Genomic DNA, 19,211 nt, shown 5'->3' with positions numbered 1-19,211 from the left:
CCAGTCTACCCTCCTATGCCTTGGAGTGCCTCCACTTGCATTCATAAGAAAACTGCTATTGGTCTTATTCTTCTATGGGCAGATACATTATCTCTGGATCATCTAAGTAAAGGACTCCTGTGTAATAGCACTGTACCAAGCCTCACTAAAGGCAGTGAACTACCCCCTTCTGCTTTTCAACAGTCCTGGGATACCCATGAACTCTGTGTTGAAATTGGAGCAGAAGAGATGGGGCTGGGAGTGACATTGACCAAAATGCACAGAATGCATGTAAGAAAGTCTCAGTTGATAAAGAATATCATCCTATGAATTCAGGGTTGTACAAGTATATCAGGAACACCAGAGAAGTTATGAGAACAGCAAACTGAAGAAGGGGTGCAAACCCTAACCTTCATCTGGACCCCATAAAGAGAAGGATACCTGGCAGTGCAGTATGACAGCCTCAGTGACCTGACATCTGAGCACCCAGCATATAGATCAAAGGAGACAAAGAACTCCCAAATGTCCCAGGGAATTTAACTAAGTTGAGCTTCCTCTGCTAATACATCCTACTTGAATTACTATCAGTCTGTCTGTCCACTCGCCCATTCATCCATCCATCAGGACCTGGTCCTTCACCTCACTCTCAGGACCATCACTTTCGTGCATCTCACCTAGGCTGCTCAACCCTGAAGATCCTTTCAACCTGACTCTGTGGCTTGACTCTGCAGTAGATCTTCAACCAATCTGATCTGATCTTACCCTCTCACCCCTCTGCCACCCTTGCCAAGACTCCCTTTGCATCCATTTTAGCTTCTTGCTTCTTCCTTTCAGCTAGGTCTCCTGGAATTTTGCTATAGCTTCTTTACCTCTTTTCAGCTATGCTGTGACATATACACACACATATATGCATCTATATACTGTAGACAGATGTAGTGGCTTAAAAATTAATATTAGCAAAGATCCAAAAAAAGGAAGTACTTGGCAAATTTCAGCCAATAGCACTGAAGCTGCTTGTGAATCTACTGTTCATTTAAAAATTGTGATACTGTGAAAATGCAAAGGTGCCTGTTTCTGACACGGCTTGCTCATGACACTCCCCTAAACAGAAGGCAGAACTTTACCTCTGTGGTGGTCCATGGGTGAGTAAGTGTGGACCAGAAAATTCTGTTATCTGTACTAGGATGGGACTTAAAACCGTTGGCAGTGACCATGTGCTTATATTCCAGTTTTGCTTTCCCAGACTAATCATGGCTTGTGACTGTTTTGAACACATTTTTCCCACCTAACTCTTATCCCCTTAACTTATTTCTGTTTTGTTTTGCTCTGACCACTTAACTAATGAGGATATTTTATTATTGTACTTTTTCCTATAGAGATCATGCCTTTATAAATTAGCTTTATTCTAAAGGATTTGTCTGTTAGCACTTTGTTCTAACAACAAAAGTTTAAGTTAACTCACTTAAGAAATTTAGAAACCATCTGTGTAGGTGTGTGCATGCGCATGTATGTGCATATGTGGATGGGAAACATAGGTATGCCGTAGTGTTCACGTGGAGGTCAGAAGACAACAGTCCTGAATTGGCTCTCTTCTGCCATGTAGATCCGGAAAATCGAATAAGGTAATCAGGCTTGTCAGGAAGTGCCTTTACCTGCTGAACCTACGGCCAGCCCTCAAATTGATTTTTAAATTAAGCTTAGCTCCTGTGATAATTATTGTTTTCTGACTAATAATATTATTTAGATAGAATAAAATGACAAAAATGAAAGAAGATTCTTGAAACTAGAATCATATTTAATGTCCACTGTATTAGAACACCTGGCAATAGTCTTTTGATTTTTTTTGTCTTGAAAACACATTTATATTGCTTTAAGACTCAAGCATCAAAGCCCCCATCTACCTTTCCAGTCTGTAGAATCTCAGTCTCTTCCTCTCCAAGTAGTTCTGGAACCATGTCTCTAAAACTCTTCTGCATCTAAAAGCACCCAACTGTGATTCACTTTATACTCTACTTTGTACTGACTGTGAAAGACAATCTCAAAACGCACCATCAAAATTAACTTTTGATAACTCAGAGCTAATGTTAAATGTTTGTTCCCTCCTGTTTTAAGTCTCCCGGGCTCAGAAGGCTAGCAGTTCTGCATGATGTTGGCTTACTCAGTGCCTCCTCAAAAGATATGGTGCTGGCCTATAGTGGCTGTATGCTCATCAGATAGGGTACCCAATATTTGCGATAACCTCTTTCTATACTTGTCTTTCATAGGACAGTGTCTTTTTTTTTTTTTTTAAGACAGGGTTTCATTATGTAACCCTGAATGGCCTTGTACTCACAGAGATCCTTCTGCCCCTGCTTTACAAGTGCTGGAGTTAAAGACAAGACCATCATGGCAGACCAAGGACAGTGTCTTAATTAGAGGTGGTCATCACTTTGGAACAAGGCTAAACTTGCAAATTCTAATGACTCAAGCTAGACTTCGTAAGTGAAAACGTTCGCCAGGGAGATCAGGACATTATTCTACAACCTTCTCCTGGCGAATCTAGTGTCTGTCTCTCTAATTCACTGCTCTATATGAACCTATGTTTTTGTACATTTTTTAAAAGGTAAAGTTAGTCTCTTGTGTCAGCATTATAAAATAATGCAGATGGAGAAAGGGCATGCATCATTGCCAGCACTAGCTTGTTAGCTGAAGCCCTGTTCATTCAGCCGGTTATTCTCAGAGGGTGCCGAAGTCCGGAATCGCTCTGGATCCTGGTGCCAAAGCCCAACTTCTGTCCTGACCGTAGGCAAACACGCTGGCACCTCGAGCCAGCCCCCAACCCCCCGGAACCCCGCCCCATTTCTCTGTTGCCACTGGCAACGGCAGGCACCGCCCCAGGTTAGCGTGGCAAGAAAAGGTGGGACTTCCGGATCTCAAAGCCAATGTACCTGAAGAAATTAGCCAGTTACGCAGCACTTTCTGTCACGTGACACTAAGAGCCAATGATAGTGTATAACCGAGGGCCCACGTGTCTCCGTTCCCATTGGCAACCCGCGGCTTCTAAACAACCTACTTTCCTCAGGCCCCAAGTGCTGGCCTCCCTGTTTCCTGTCTGATCCCTCCACAACCATGGTGAGTATCCTGGTCGGGAGAGGGCCCGGCCCGGGAGCGGACGACGAGCGGGGCCTCGCTGGGGAGGGAGGCTGGAATCACCTCGGCCGAGTCGCGGTGAGAGCGTCCTCGCTGAAGCCTTTCTCCGGCTTTGTCACCCCATTCCCTGGTGTGGTCTGGGAAGCCCTGGCCCTCACAGCAGCACGCATTTGCCAGTATGAAGAATTAGGGGCTGGTTCCAACTTTCTGAAGCACCTTACAGCTGATTAAATATGGGTGGTGTTTTCTTTGTTTGGACTTCTGAAGACTATTTGGGTATTAGAGTTCGGGCTTACCTTGAGACTGAAAACACCAGTTCATCCAACCTCTCACCAAACAATTAATTTAAATAGCCATACATAGATAAAAGCACGGAAATGAAGTTGAAGGATGTGTCACTTTGTACACATCTGAACAAAACAGACCATTTCTTAAACAATTCTGAGCTTAGAACTGGTCTTGTTTCACCTGATTTCAAAAACGAAAAAAGAAAAAGTTGCTAGTGGTGTAACAAAAAAAAGTTAGTACTTGTTTGTGTTCTTACTCTTTTGTCAGTTTGATACCACTTGGAACCGTGTAGATTATTCATTAATAAGTTGAAAGTTATACAAGGGTTGATACAATGATTCATCTAAACAAAGCACATAAGACATAAAATTTTTAAGCAATAAGCCCACTCTTCCTTTTTAAAAATAATTTTTTTTTTGGTTCTTTTTTTCGGAGCTGGGGACCGAACCCAGGGCCTTGCGCTTCCTAGGCAAGTGCTTTACCACTGAGCTAAATCCCCAACCTTAAAAATATTTTTATCCTTTAAAGATTTTATACATTCATACAATGTACTTAAAATCCTTCCCCCAGATTCTTTCAGAATTATCTTGCACTTCCTGCCCTGTTTGTTTTTTTTTTTTTTTTTAAGCCTACCTAGTCCAATTTGTGCTGCCCATGTACTCATATGTGTGGGACCATCACCTTTCTTGGGCCACACTCTTAAAAGAAACTGACTCTCTACCCTTCATAAATCAACTGTTGGTAACTCCTCAGCTAGAAGTGGGGTCTCATAAATCCCTCCGTGTCTCTATGCTGGATTGTTAATTGGCCTGACTTCGTGCAGGCAACCACAGTTGGGAGTTCCTAGTTCAGCAGTTCTGTCATGTCTAGAAGACATCTTTGTTGTTGCTGTTTCAAGACAGGGTTTATCTGTATAGCCCTGTTTTGAATCTCTCTCTGTAGACCAGGCTGGCCTCAAACATAGATCCACCTGCCTATGCCTATGCCTCTGCCTCCTTAGTGTTGTAAATAAAGGCTTGTGCAACCACTGCCCAGAAAGAAGGCATGGTTTTGGTCCGCTCCCCACGGATGTTTTTGTCTTTTGCTCCCTCTTCAAAGATAGTTTCTGAGCCTTGCAGGGGGACAGAGGGATGATATCCTGGTTGTGGCTAAGCTGATTGGGTCTGAGAGCTGCACTTATCTATGCAGCTTCTTAATTTTAGAACAATATCTGGTTTATTAAGAAGACTATAGTATCTGTTTTCAAGCCAGATATACCTTTTAAGGCTGTATTTGGTAAGGTTACATTTCTGTAGCGATCTGAAAATCAGTGAATAAGGAATACAGGCATTCATTTCCCCTCACGCAGCAGCCATCTCATACAGATTAGTGAGTGAGTCGGTGCTGCTCCATGAGGTGAAGACCGAGGTCTTATTCATCCTTCTGTTCTTCCAGCCCTGGGGCATAAAAATGGCATGGCTCATCCTAGTTACTTACTCTGCCTACTTTCAGAGACATTAGAGATGACAGAGGTATAAGGTATACCCCATATCTTAAGTCTTTGAAAAATACCCCACACCTCTTTGGAGTCCTTCTTTTCCTGAGAAGTAGTCATGTGACCTGAGTGTATTTGGCTGCAAGGTAGCTGGGTAGGGAGAGGACAGGAGGGCAACCTGATACACATCTATCAGTTACTACAACACAGTATCATGAGCATCACTGGTTACTGTTATTGTTTGAGACTGTATCTCTGGGTAGCCCTGGCTGTCCTGAAGCTCACTATGTAGATCAGGCTGGTCTCAAAGGCACAGAGATCTGCCTGCCTCTGCCTCCTGAGTGCTGAGATTAAAGGCAGGTGCCAGTACACCATGCCCAACAAATTACCTTGTTCATTTTTGTTGTCATTTCTTTTGTCATCTCCTCAGGACTAACCAGTTCTCTCTTTTTCAGGCAGAGTTGGGCCTAAATGAGCACCATCAAAATGAAGTCATTAATTACATGCGTTTCGCTCGTTCAAAAAGAGGCTTGAGACTTAAAACGGTAGATTCCTGCTTTCAAGACCTCAAGGAAAGCAGGTATCAAGAGATTTTAAGGCCTAACTTCTTAAAACTGTGGGTCATATAACTGAATGAATGTGGATTCCTTAAAAATTTGGCATTAGTAAAAGTTTCTTAAAATGTAATCACTAAAAATTATTTCATAATTAAATACAAAATGACTCTGAAGTGTTCTGGCAGCATTTCCCAGTTTTATCTCGTGACTTCACTGCAGCCATCATTCTGAACACACTGCAGGCACAGTTGACACAGCCCAGGCCAACCTGCCCCGCAACATCAGTACCAGCCGCCTGAAACTCTTTGACATAGGCTATTGTATGCTTTGACTTGCAGTTAAGTATTCTGCTCTTAGGGAGACGTAATGTTGACAGAGACCTAATATTTTCTTACCATCATTTCTCAGCAGGTAATTACCAAATTAGTGTATCTCTGAAAGCTATTGTGTTGTCTTTGATTTTTAAAAATTGGTATTTGAGGTGCTGAGTTGAGTTTCCTTAAAAAAATTATTAAACGACTTTTGGTTTGGGATTAAAACAATTTCCAAAAATTTGCAAAATGGCCATAAATATATTCTTGCCATTTTGTACTATGTTTTTGTGCAGAGCAATGTTCTCAGCACTGATAGTTATAAAATCAAAATATCAATCAACTGAAAAATATTGAAGGTACCGTGTCCTGCATTTGCAAATGCTCAACCAAGGTTTAATTGTTGCTATAAAAACAAGCACATTCATCTCATTAGATGAATAATTAGCTTTCAGCTTTAGTAAATGGCAAATTATGTACATACCAAAGAAGTGTTTTTAAAATTCTTTTTCTTAAGTTTTTCAAGACAGGGTTCTCTGTGTCAGCCTTGACTGTCTTGGAACTCCAGGCTAGCCTCAAACTCAAAGAGATCAGCCTGCCTCCACAAGTACTGGGGTTAAGGATGTGTGCTGCCACGCCTGGCTTGTTTTAAGAAAAAATAAGTTTTTTTTAAAATTAGTGAATGATTTATCTGTATACTCTATATACCTGTGTACCTGGTCATGTGAAAGTTTCTCAAGAAAGAAAGGATCCTAAGTGGATAAATTAAATTCTGATTAGGAAATCAGAGCAAAATATGGATTCTTTCTTGTGGCTAGCATAGGGATGCTAATACAGAAACTCACTAAGTTCCATGATTTGTAAAATTGAGAAATAGTTGTGGGGTATCAGTAACAGTCTGTTGTCAGGCATGACATAATAATCATTACATACTGGAAAGTTTCAGATAAAAATTGCGAAGGGCTTAATTCTAAAAAGTTCCATAACTTTAATTACTTATGTGATTTCTCTAAAAAGTAGAGCCATATGACATGGCAGCTATGAACTTATGCTATTCATATAGAACAATTAGGAGAGGGGAAAAGTAGCATGAAACATATACTTGGTAGTACCAATATTGTTAGTGATTTGAAACAAAAGTTGGTGAGTTTTTATTTGAAACAATAGTGTTAGAATGCAAAGTAGTTAAATGTCACATGTCAGTAGCAAAGGTCTCTGGGATGTTTCTAGCTGTTAGGGAGGTCATCAACCTTGTACTAGTGTCTGTTCAACCAATTAACCTAATCTGGTTTATTAACCCCAGTGGATGAAAACAACGTTACTGGCAAAAATATGGTATAGTCTATTAAAGAATAAAGACAACATTAACATTTTAATAAAGACTCTGAAGTTAAAGTATTAAATTTTTAAGATTGATTAAATTTTTCTAGTTAGACAAAGACAATGTTAAAGAATTATATGTTAAAAACTACTTAGTGATGTAACTGTGTTAAAAGTGTTTTCTATTAACTTGAATATGATCGTGCCAAGATGCTTGATTTTGTCTGTTGGGAAGAAAGAAAGGGAAAAGGGAGGCTAAGGATCTAAGGTTGAGAGACTTTAGAGGGGCAAAGCTGTAAGAAACAAAACTGTTACTGTGACACTGTCCTTGAGAGTAGGAGATGTGCACAGGATTTGTTAAGGACTCCAACTGTCTGTCATGCTGCTGAAATTGCTGGGCCTAATTACCCACAGTGGAACCACAGGCAGATCTCTTCCACCCTCCAAGCCCTGTGTACAGCTAGGGGATTGACGATGATGGCTCATCCCCTGAAATCCCTTTCCAACATTGCCAAGTAGCTCCAGTGAGAGTAGTTTTGAATGCTGCAATTGATGTAGACGTTCATTTCTGTTGTATCACAGAGGTACTTGAAGATGTTAGTTTTTTTAATTTTGTGTCTCTAGACTGCTAAGAAAAGTAATATATCCCTGCAGTTTTTGTCTCATAGGCATATTAATATTTAAGTAATCCATATGAATACTAAAATGCTAGAGAAGTAACGGAGTGGAGAAGTTAGGTGTTTTAGGTGACTTTTAAGTTACTAAATATGATAAGACTAATTTAGAGGAGTATAAAGTGGAAAAAATAATATTGAAAAGTTAAAAAAGAGTAGAGGTCTACATTTTTCAACATGTAGTTGTATTTAAAAATGAACACATTTGAGAAATTACCCACAATCTAGTCATTTTAATCTCTCCCAGGGAGTTTTTCTTGTAATCTTTAATTCTTTAAATGTTATGATGTTGGTTTCTTGACTTAAGTTATATTTTATAAGTTCCTCCTGTGATTAATTAGCCAACGGAGTCATACTGTTTTCAGGCTGGTGGAGGAGACTTTCACCATCGATGAGGTTTCAGAAGTCCTCAATGGGCTGCAGGCTGTGGTACACAGTGAGGTGGAGTCTGAGCTCATCAATACAGCTCACACCAATGTCCTGCTCCTCCGGCAGCTGTTCTCACAAGCCGAGAAGTGGTACCTAAAGCTACAGACAGACGTCTCTGAACTTGAGAACAGGTGAGGTTTGTACCTGCAGCTGGGTTGTGAAGGCCCAACTGTGGTCTTCAGAGTTAGCAAATTACTTTGCTAGTGCTTTCCTGGGTTGGGGTGTGAAACATGTGGGTAGGCCAGCAACAAGGCACAGTCGCTAGGTGATTCCTTGAGGAGCACTCAAGTTCTCTTAAAGATGCTGTTTTTACTACTAGTTACAACTACATGAAACCGCTTTTCAATCTACTTATGTAATTATTCCTTAGGGCATCTTTAGTAGCATGATTAATATTTCAGTGTTCTTGATACATAGATCTGCTAAGAAGTAAAGATTTGAACAGTTGAAGATATATTAGAGTATCATTTCCATCTCTTCAGCCTAGTAGCATTACAAATTTGTTTCTAGATAACTACATTTGAAACTATATACTTACCTTAGAAAATGTAAACTATTAAAATGTTACAATATTAAAAGCTCATAAATTCAAAACTTCTAATAAGATCAATGAAGTTGAGGCCGGTTCTAAAAAATAACAGGCCAGTTGGGCATTGTGGTTCACACCTTTAATTTCAACACTTGAGACTGTTTGGGCTATACAGTAAGACCCTGTCTCAGTTAGGGTTTTACTACTATAAGCAGACACTAGGACCAAGGCAAGTCTTATAAAGGACAACATTTAATTGGGGCCGGCTTACATGTTCAGAGGTTCAGTCCATTATTACCAAGATGGGAGCATGGCAGCTTCGAGACAGGCATGGTGTGGGCAGAGCTGAGAGTCCTACATCTTCCTCTGAAGGCTGAAGCTGCTGAAGACTGACTTCCAGACAGCTAGGGTGAGGGTCTTAAGCCCACAGCCACAGCGACACACCCACTCCAACAAGGCCACACCTTTTAATAGTGCCACTCCCTGGGCCAAGCATATACAAACCATCACAGACCCTGTCTCAAAAAACCAGAAAACAGCTCTTGCTCCTGCTCTTCCCTTCTTGTTCCCACTCTGTCCCCATTCCCTTCCCCGCTCTGCCGCCATTCCTTTCCTCCTCTCTCTCCACATGCTCATGGCCGGTCTCTATTCCTCTGCTTCTCTATTCTCTCTCTGCCTCTACTACCTCTTAGCTCTCCTCCCCATGCCTTAAATAAACTCTATTCTATACTAAATAAATAAACAAACAACAACAACAACAAAACATGCCAGAGGTTAAAAAGGACTCACTGCTAAGCCCTGGAAATTGTGCAATCTCTCCTGAAATGGAACATGATGAACAATGCTAAGCAGTCTTCAAGGAGGGAAGGAAATTCGGTTGGCTTCTGCGGCTGTCAGTTTCTTAGTAGGTGATTGGTGAGCAAATGCTGAGTGCTGATGTTTGAAGAAGAGAGACGAGTGGTCTGTACGCAGGAGTATAGTCCACATATCTATCCTGGTATATCATCAGGGGCTCACACTACTGGCTTTCCATGGAGAATGCTTGCTCAGTAGATACTATGGACTGATTCATATTCAAGAAAACTGTTACAAATCAGACTCTTAGGTGACAGTAAATGTTATGTAATAGAGAAATCATGCTGTACTTCAGAAATAGAAATACAAATGCCATTCATATTTGTATTGGCATTGCTGTTTGTCTTACTACACATAGATGTGTCAAGTACCAAGAGCTATAGCTGATTCAGATTAGTTTACAGGGGGATGAGACTCTCAGCCCTTTGTGATTAAATATCAGTTTTGTAACCTCTTATGCTCATCTTCCTAGCATGTGATAGGTTGGTGCTGGTTCTTGTGATTTTTTTTTATTATTTTCTGTGCTAGAAGTCGATTCTCAATGAATATTCTCTTAAATTTGTTTTTATTTTTAGAGAATTATTAGAACAAGTTGCTGAGTTTGAAAAGGCAGAATTTGCATCTTCAAATAAAAAGGTAGTTTTTAGTATTTCTAAGTCTATTTGTTTTTGCATGTGAAGCTATGCATATGTGTGCATGCCTGTTTATATATGTGTGAGTGCACATGTGTACAGCTGCCTGTGCACACGTGTATGCTTACATATGGAGGCCACATTGATGCTGAATGTCTTCTTTGATCACTTTCCACTTTATTTACTGAAGCAGAGACTCTTACTAATTCATCTAAGGTTAGCTCCTCAGCTGTCACTAGGAAACCCTTGTCTCCGCCCACTGAGCCCAGAGATTACAGGCAGGTTACCATGCCTACCTGTTTGTTTGTGGTACTAAGACTCCAAATGTAAATCCTCTCATTTGTGTGGTAAGTGCTTTATCCATCGAGGCATTTCCTCAGCTTCCCATGTTTCTCAATAGCTGGTACTGAAATCCTCACAACATAACTTGTGGAGCTGAAAATGAGACATTCAAAAGAAAAGCATTCAAGTTGGTAGTGGAACTTAAATTGCCACTCATATTTGCAGACAAAAGATTAAAAGTTTCAGAAGTAATGGAAAAACTGATTTTTTGTCTGTTTCTCTCTCTCTCTCTCTCTCTCTCTCTCTCTCTCTCTCTCTCTCTCTCTCTCTCTCTGTAGTCCAGTCTCAATACCTTGTAAACCCTTCATTCAGCTGAGACAGAGCACCTACTTCACGGTGATCAGACCTGTTGTTATATCCCGACTCTGCTTCTTAACCGTGTACACAGACAGGTTACCCAAGACAGCAGGTAGAGACATCCTAGTAGACTTTCTGAACAATTACGTGCTGTGCTGTCACTTAACTAGATACACCATAAATATAAATAGTCCCCCATGTCAGATAGCTCAACACTACTGAGATTAATCCATGTATAAACATAAAGAAAACATTTTCTAATAACTCTTTTGGAACATATTTCTGATTAAGAAAATTTGGGTCAGAGAGCGTGGGCTATTACTTTTAAGACATTCTACTAAAATGACCAAATATTTGTGCTAAGTTATTATTTACTTGTAACTTCTCAGCCATTACAGATTCACTGTATAAAGTTCATGCAGAAATCATTTTCAGCTACCACAGATGAAAATTCCAGTCCCAGAGGCTGAGATTTTTATCAAGTCTGACTGAGCCCCTTGTATCTCTTTTCTATCTGTATTAATAAAAGGGTACAGGGATGTTGGGTTTCGTTTTTATCTCTGTCATATGTTGAGCTTCATAGGCACTGCACATAACAGAGTGAACACAAAAAGAATCATTAAAACTGTGGAGCTGAAGTGTGGAGCTGGGTGTGTTTATAGATTGTCTTCCACTCAGGAAGAGCAGATGTTTCACAATGATTCTTCTTTACTCTGTGGTAATTTTAGATTGGTTTCTTCATTTTGTTGCAGCCCATCATAGATATCACAAAGCCTAAACTTGTTCCAATTAACGAAGGTGGAACAACTGAACTCCTAAACAAGGTAATATTCTCATCAACCTTGGTTCTGCCTCTTTCCTCCCCAATTCCTGAACAATGCTAGGGTAAGAAAATAGTTTGTCACAGTTTTACTGAATGGAGCCCAGTGACCAGAAGAGGGCATGCTTACTCCGTAGAATCTGAAGTGACAGATCTTTTCACAGTGAAGTACGCAGACTCTCACAGCACACGGAATCTCACAGTACATGGAATCTCACAGCACACAGAATCTCACAGTACACGGATGGGATTTTGAACTGTGTTTTCTAGTGTGCATGTGAAATGTGTGATCCACAATAATGTATAGGGTTTTTAAATGCTTATAGAAATTATCACCATAAAAATAAACGTTTTCCCAACTCCCATAGTCCTGGCATTACACATGCCAATGTTATAGGTGGAAAGCAGTGCAGTAACCTAGGACACTATCAAAACTGTTGTTATTTCACCAGAAAGTAGGAACTAACATTTCCAGAAGCAGAAATGAGAGAGCTAAAGGGTTCTAAGGGTGTTATAGAATAATAAAGAAGGTGGAGCTCCGTGTGGATGGGAGGAGATAAGAATGGGTGCTTGAAGGAGGTAGCCGCTAAGCTGGGTCTTAAAGGTGAAGACAGGCTAAGTTAAAGGGGCCTGTCAGGTAAGAGAGCAGAATGGCTCCTGACCAGAGGCAGGCAGAAGGTTGGCACGGCAGAACAACAGAGTACAGTCTGTATGGGAGTAAAATGCACAATCAGACTGGTCAGGTGGGTTCATCTCCTATCAGATGCTTAAGGACAATCAAAGGGGCTTGGCTTCAGCTCCAGTTCGTCTTAGAGCTAAACTTGACTCACAGCTATGGGATTCAGGCGGGCTTTGTGAAAGTAGGATTTTACTCCTAACCAAGGCATTTGGATTTTTGAGCCACTGCATAATTTTGATTACTTTTTAAGTGAAGCAAACAGTGATCATTTCATGTTAAACACATTTTGGTTAAAATAATAAAATGTGGGGGCTAGAGAGATGGCTCAGTGGTTAGGAGCACTTGCTACTCTGTGGAAAACCCAGGCTCAGTTCACAGCCAGCTGTAACTCCAGTCCATGAGGGTATCTGATGCCTTCATCTGGCATCCACTGGTACACACATTATATACATATACATATATTCAAGCAAAACATTCATATACATAAAAATAAATTTTTAAAATAATAATAAAATTTGAATTTATTCACAAAGGAAATTTTAAGACTTCAACAAGAAAATGAGAAACTAAAGTCAAGGCTGAAGACCATTGAAACACAGGTAACTGAGAAATCCTTCAACACAGTTATTGAGGAATTAGCCTAGAGAGTATAAGTTGAGTGTTCTGATTTTATATTTGATTATAGGCTGTAAATGCGCTGGATGAGAAGTCAAAATTGGAACGAGTACTTCAAGATTTACAGCTTGATCAAGGAAATCAACAGGTAAAACAATTTAGCTATTTTTCTACATCTAAAAAGAATAAAATTAGAAATCATAATCACTATTCATCATATTCTATCTACTTTCCATTCTCTTGGCCGAATATTATTGCTGTCTTACATTGGCTCAGAAACTCTATCCTCTGTCCATTTTCCAGGGAAGATTCACAGCTTACAGGAATAGCTTACATTACAGACATAAATAGCAGGCAGGATGTTCTTAAGTTTATTATTGTTAAGTTTTTCCCTTTTCCTCCTATACCCAGTTATAATTGAGGGAAAAAAGGAAGTAAAGGAAAAATTTGCATTTAGGTTTTATTATTCTGAGTGTTACTTGAGTTTCCCTTGGATGTAGTGACAGAGAGAGGAATAGTGGGTTACGGCTTCATTTGTATCCAGTGTGCTGTAGGAAACAGTGTCAATCCCGAGTGGCAGTTCTGCCAGCCTAGCTGAGAACAATGGTGAGTATGTTCTACCTGCTAGGAGTCATTATATCATTGCCTCTCCTGTGCTCCTCTCACTGAGTGTGACACAGTATTATGATTTTAAATGAGCAAAGAGATTTAGATGAATATTCAGTATTAGTATTATGACCAGAGCCTATGCTTGCTGGGCCAGCGTTCTCTTTACTTAGCTATATCCCCGGACTTTATTAGATTTTTGTTAAACTTTATGAAAAAAAGTTAAAGCATGCAAAAATACAGAGAATGGTATAATAAGCCCCAAGGAACCTACAACTCAACTTTACAGTCACCAGGCACAGCCAATCAGTACTTCTTTACACACACACACACACACACACACACACACACACACACACACACACACACACCACACACAAGGTGAATGTTCCAGAACAACTTTATAACTTCTTAAAAGGTTAAACAGTTACAAATGTTTTTGGGTAATGAATCTATTTAAAAGCCATTTGTCAAGTTTTCTATTTGATACAAAACTGATACAAGGATACATGCCTTTTTTAGGGACTAAATATTTTTAAAAAGCAACTATTGTTTCATTTTGTTGAAGATAAAATATTGTGCAAATGTAGACCATTTTCCTGTTATAGAATGCAGATCTTTTTTTTCCTGTAGCTTTTGCCTAGCCAAAAGCAAGATCCAGATGTAAGATATGTATTTCAGTTGTCAAATTATAAAGAAGTTCATGTAACTCAACAGAAAAAAACTTAAAACCTTGTCAATTTAGAAACCCTTATACTCATTATTAGTAATAGTCTCCATAGTTTCTTGACTGTCTATTAAATTTTATGTGAATGTGACTAATCTTTTTACACCTATACTATTTGTTCTTTTGAGAGAAAAATCTCAGTTTCCAGCTTAGCTTTAAACTTGCTATGTGTAGTCCTCCTATGTATCAGTTTGGAGAATTCAAAATTTTTATGTTTTTCCCTTACCCAAAATTCTTTTTGATTTTTAATTGAAAACAACCCAGATAATATATTCAATCATGTTTCCTTTCTTCTAATTCCTCCAAGTGCTCTGGGTCCTAGACAAGCGGAGTCCCTAGTAGAGAGTGCTTCTGTAGGCTGAGAGCAAAGAAGTAGAAATGGGCTGAGAGGAAAGGCTGAGAAGGGCAGCATGAAAGCTAGAGGGATCGGGGTCCACACCAAAGGCACCCAAGAGATGGAAGTGTGGTGGGACGCACCTGCAAGCAGACTGTTGCAGGACAAACAATAGGTCTAGAGAGGTTGGAATGGAGGACAAGAAAGGTCTGTTTTATTTGTTTGTTTGTTTGTTTGTTTAATTGGGCTTCTCAGAATGATTTGTCAGAGGGCTAGGATATAACTCAGTTAACTAAATGCTTGCTTAGTGAGCACAAAGCCCTGGATTTGATCCCTAGTACCATGTAAACCAGGGAACATTGGTACATGTTGGTGTACACCTGTGATCCCAGCACCAGGGAGGGCACAAGCACGAGGATGAGTTCTAAGATCATCTTTGGCTATAAAGCAAGTCTGGGGCCAGCTTGATTTATAAGAAACTATGCCCCCAACACTTCTCCATATTACTTGCCAATTTCAACCCTGGTACACTCACCTGTCAAATTGAGATCTCATTTCTCTCGTTCCTTTTTGACTGAAATTCTAGCAGTTCAAAAATCCGATTTCCTACATTTGGAATACAGTGACTACTGAATATCTGCTCTATGTCCACCAAGGCTGAGGCTGGATTGAGCCTGCTGGCAACCCTGCTGGGGCTGGCACTTACCCAGACTGGTGAGAAAAGCTGTGTGCACACATAAGCATTGCTTTTTCTCTCCATGGATGTTGGCTCACTATTTTAAAAGTGCTGTTATTTAGTATGTCAAGGGAAATTATATTCATGTATTTATCTTTTATAGGATTTTATCAAGGCCCAAGACTTGGATGACTTGGAAAACACAGTTGCAGCTCTTAAGAGTGAATTTCAGAAGACACTTAACGACAAGACAGAAAACCAAAAGTCTTTGGAGGAAAACCTAGCAGCAGCCAAACATGACCTCCTCAGAGTACAGGAGCAGCTGAGCATGGCTGAAAAGGTCAGGAGACTGAGACGGAAGAGCTTTGCCTGTTTGTGTCTGTTATCTAATACATACAGTAGAGAGACACAGATGTGACTAGATAAATGCCTCACAGTGTCAGAGGGAGCTCATTTTTATTCTGAACTTTAGCCAATGTATGTTCTGAAAAGCTATCATGTCTTTGCACCTACCTTCTTTCATCTTTATGATAATGAACAAACTGCTCCCTCCCTCCGTCCTCTGCGTGCTGCCCTACGCGCTTGCATTGCTGTCTGTCTGCTTGTTCTGTTCTCCCTAGAGCCTGAGAGAGACCTGGATGGCTTTTTTTTTTTTAAGATTTTGAAACCTCTTTAAAAAGTGCTTTATATAGGAAATACAGAGTAAATTCTTCTCTTTCGGAATTATACATTTAAGAATATGAGTGCAGGACTGGAGAGATGGTTCAACAGTTAAAAGCACATGCTATTGCAGAGAACCCAGGTTTGTTCTCAGTACCCACATGGTGGCTCATAACTATCTGTAACTCAGTTTCAGGGGATCCAGTGCCCTCTTCTGACCTTGATGGGCACCAGGCATTCATATGGTATAGATAGATACATGCAGGTAAAACATTCATATACATAAAATAAGTAAATCTATTTTTTTTCAAACATACTTCTTTTTGAAAGAGGATTGGGCACTGGGTATGGAATTTATGGCTCCTACATACTGAGCAACTGTTCTGCCAGCTGTGCTACACTCCTAGAAACTAAAACATCCTCAAATTAGGGGCTAGAAAGATGCTTAGTGGTTAAGACTCTTGCAGAGGATTTTCTTTTCTTTTCTTTTCTTTTTTTCGGAGCTGGGGACCAAACCCAGGGCCTTGGGCTTGCTAGGCAAGCGCTCTACCACTGAGCTAAGTCCCCAACCCCTTGCAGAGGATTTTTATTTGGCTTTCAGCACTGACATCAGAAGTCTCACAACCGCCTATAATTCCAGTTCCCTGTGAGAACGTTGTTTTACATAAATTCACATTGTCATACACATATGTAAATAAAAAGGTAAACTTTTTTTTTTCTTTTTTTTCGGGGCTGGGGATTGAAAAGGTAAACTTTTAAGACTCTCGAAAACCCTCTTCCTTGGGATTTAAAACTTGGAGGTTTAGGAAAATATTGTACATATTTTACTTAAAAGTTAGTTTGTATGTTGAACAGGTTCCTGTACCTAGGGCTCAATGTGATTAAGTTACTTGCTAACATCACCATGTTACCTTGGAAAATAGTACTGTTTTATTAGCTTCTCCTCTGAAATATTTTTAAAACTTAGGTGGTTTTAATATTATACAAGTATGTTTTTAAGGAAATTAGAAAATTAGCAAACAACATGCATTTTTATAACATTTGTTATTCTTTCCTTAATGTTTCTTAGTAATGAGCTGACATTTTTCACAAAACAGGAGTTAGAGAAGAAATTTCAACAAACAGCAGCTTATCGAAACATGAAAGAGATTCTCACTAAAAAGAATGATCAAATCAAAGACCTTCGGAAAAGACTTGCAAAGTAAGCTGACTGATCCTGACTTGGGGTTCTTCTCCCCACTTGCCTGCTGGCAACAATGAGTCAGGCCCTGAGTTGTCCCATTGTTTAGTCCACGGGGTTGCTTTTAGGCTCAGCTAGACCTTTTCCCTCAGCACACTGATCTCAGTTGCTCTTGGCAGTGGATCCATTAGCAGGAAAAGGCACAGAAATGCTCCATGGTGTTTTCCTGGCACTGATGTCCTTTGCTAGGTGGGGTCATTTTGTCATCAGTGGCTCTGCATAGAAACCCATCTGAAGCTGACATTTTGCATTTGTTCTCAGGGAAGATATCCGTAAAGTGAATTCAAGATTAGATTTGTCTTGGAGGTTTGTTAATCCTTAACTACTAGTCATGTCAGCTATTCACGTTGATCTTAGGGTTGTTGTAATGGCATTAAGCTATCATGGGTATAAATTCCTAGTGCAGGTCTAGAATCTGAAGACATTTTAGGTGAACTAATATAAACCCCAAGTCGCCATGATAGCATTAGCCTTGAGGATAACCAACTTCTGCTTACATGGGGGTGTACAGTGAGCAGTACGATACTCCTGGGATAGCTACTAGTGGGATTTCACTTAAGACAGTAGCAAGAACAAAAAGGATCATGACATTATGCTCTTAATTTTATCTCCAGATATGAATCTGAAGATTAAAGACTGGAGGTTTTGTCTAGAACCTGCCACACATGTACGTACAAGTTATCTCCATCCACCTCAGGCATGTATTTTGAAGCATTTTGTCATATTCTCTTCTTTTTCTGATGTTTAAGCTTTCCTTGTAATATTAGAACTATCGTTCTTGTCTTCAGTTCTGTAATTGAGAAGAGAAAAAACATGTAATGATTCTTTTCTGTTGTCCCTAACACCTCTCTGTCCAATGCTCCAGAGCCTCCATCCAAGTACAATGAAATTTCTTCATGGAACCAAGCGGTTTAGTGTGGGAAGAAGAGCCATCCTTTTGTATTAGTGAGTGAACCTTTTAATGTTAGAGAAGCTGGCAACATCTATACTTGTACAGTCCCTAAATGTAAAAACAAATAGTAAAGTTATAAAACTTACAAATAAACCTTTATTTTTAATAATGAAATCTTAATTTCTCTGATCATCAAAATGTATCAACTTATGGAAAATATGTTTACTTTCCACTCTAGTCAACATGTCCAATAATTGTAAGGGAGAGTAAGCTGCAGTAACTAAAGACTCAGTTAACCTTTGCATCTCTCCATCATGAATGCTGCTTATTATAGGAATAAGCAGACATTTTTTGCGTCCTTACTTATCATGGATCTGTTATGGACAAAGAAGTCAGATTCATCCTATACTTTCACAGTTTTAAAAGCAGATGAACTCAGAGAGATGGACTTACTTGCAGAATATACTTTTAGCTTATACATGAATTAGTATTCTTTCAAACTCTGCCTCAACCTAAAGTTGTTGACTAAGTTCCAGGTTGTACTTTGGTTTGTATATGTGTAGAGAACTGGCATTTTTCAAGAGATTTTAGTATTTCAATTGGTGTGCTTTTCCTTGGGTGATCATATATAAAGTACCAGAAATAAGACATGATGCCTACATTGTGGGAGTTAAACCTAAGAAAGCATTTACCCTTCACATATTAATGTGGAAGAAGTTTTCTAATTCTCAAAGCAAACGTGTCACATCCTGTGTGAACAATCTAAGAGAGGCTTTTCCATTTCTACCAATAGGGAACTTATTTCCAGAAAAGAGTTCATTGATCAGAGCTTACATCTTTGTTATTTTCACTCAGTATTAGCTTTGACTATACTGTGGAATTTTTGTAGCATTATTAACTACTAAAGGAACAAATAATATCGAAGTTATTTCTCTCTAAAAAAAAAGCTGGGAAGGCAATCTTAGGATGATGAATGAATCCAAAAAGGAAGAGAGAAAAAATAATAAGGCAACATTTCCTACACGTTTTTTCTTGTCCATTTGTTTCTAGCTGTATCGCTTATCAGTTTCATGTAGGGCTACCATTGTGGACTGTAGTTTCACCCTGGGTTTCCATTTGTAAACCGGAATGTTCTGTGTATGTCAG

General features: G+C 39.5%; 1 protein-coding gene across 3 annotated transcripts; it reads left to right on the top strand.

Moving 5' to 3' along the window:
* Positions 1-2,820: 2,820 nt before the first annotated feature.
* On the top strand, positions 2,821-18,239 carry Lztfl1 (leucine zipper transcription factor-like 1). Of its 3 annotated transcripts, none has more exons than XR_005487858.2 (11): positions 2,821-3,090; positions 5,326-5,450; positions 8,098-8,292; positions 10,121-10,181; positions 11,569-11,640; positions 12,849-12,914; positions 13,001-13,078; positions 15,437-15,613; positions 17,031-17,134; positions 17,788-17,870; positions 18,039-18,239. XR_005487858.2 is itself a non-coding variant. In XM_006244191.3 (11 exons), the coding sequence occupies exons 1-10, from the start codon at positions 3,088-3,090 to the stop codon at positions 17,804-17,806; spliced, it is 900 nt and encodes a 299-aa protein (XP_006244253.1). In that variant the 5' UTR covers positions 2,901-3,087; the 3' UTR covers positions 17,807-17,840; positions 18,039-18,239. The 3 variants fall into 3 exon arrangements, 2 of the variants coding, with proteins under 2 accessions (XP_006244253.1, NP_001019437.1); XM_006244191.3 differs by having other exon boundaries at positions 2,901-3,090; positions 17,788-17,840; NM_001024266.1 differs by having other exon boundaries at positions 3,045-3,090; positions 17,788-18,239.
* The last annotated feature ends 972 nt before the right edge of the window (positions 18,240-19,211 follow it).

This window comes from Rattus norvegicus, chromosome 8, assembly GCF_036323735.1.
Source record: "Rattus norvegicus strain BN/NHsdMcwi chromosome 8, GRCr8, whole genome shotgun sequence".
In the NCBI taxonomy this organism is placed as follows: Eukaryota; Metazoa; Chordata; class Mammalia; order Rodentia; family Muridae; genus Rattus; species Rattus norvegicus.
This window is presented reverse-complemented; position numbering and strand designations above follow the sequence as displayed.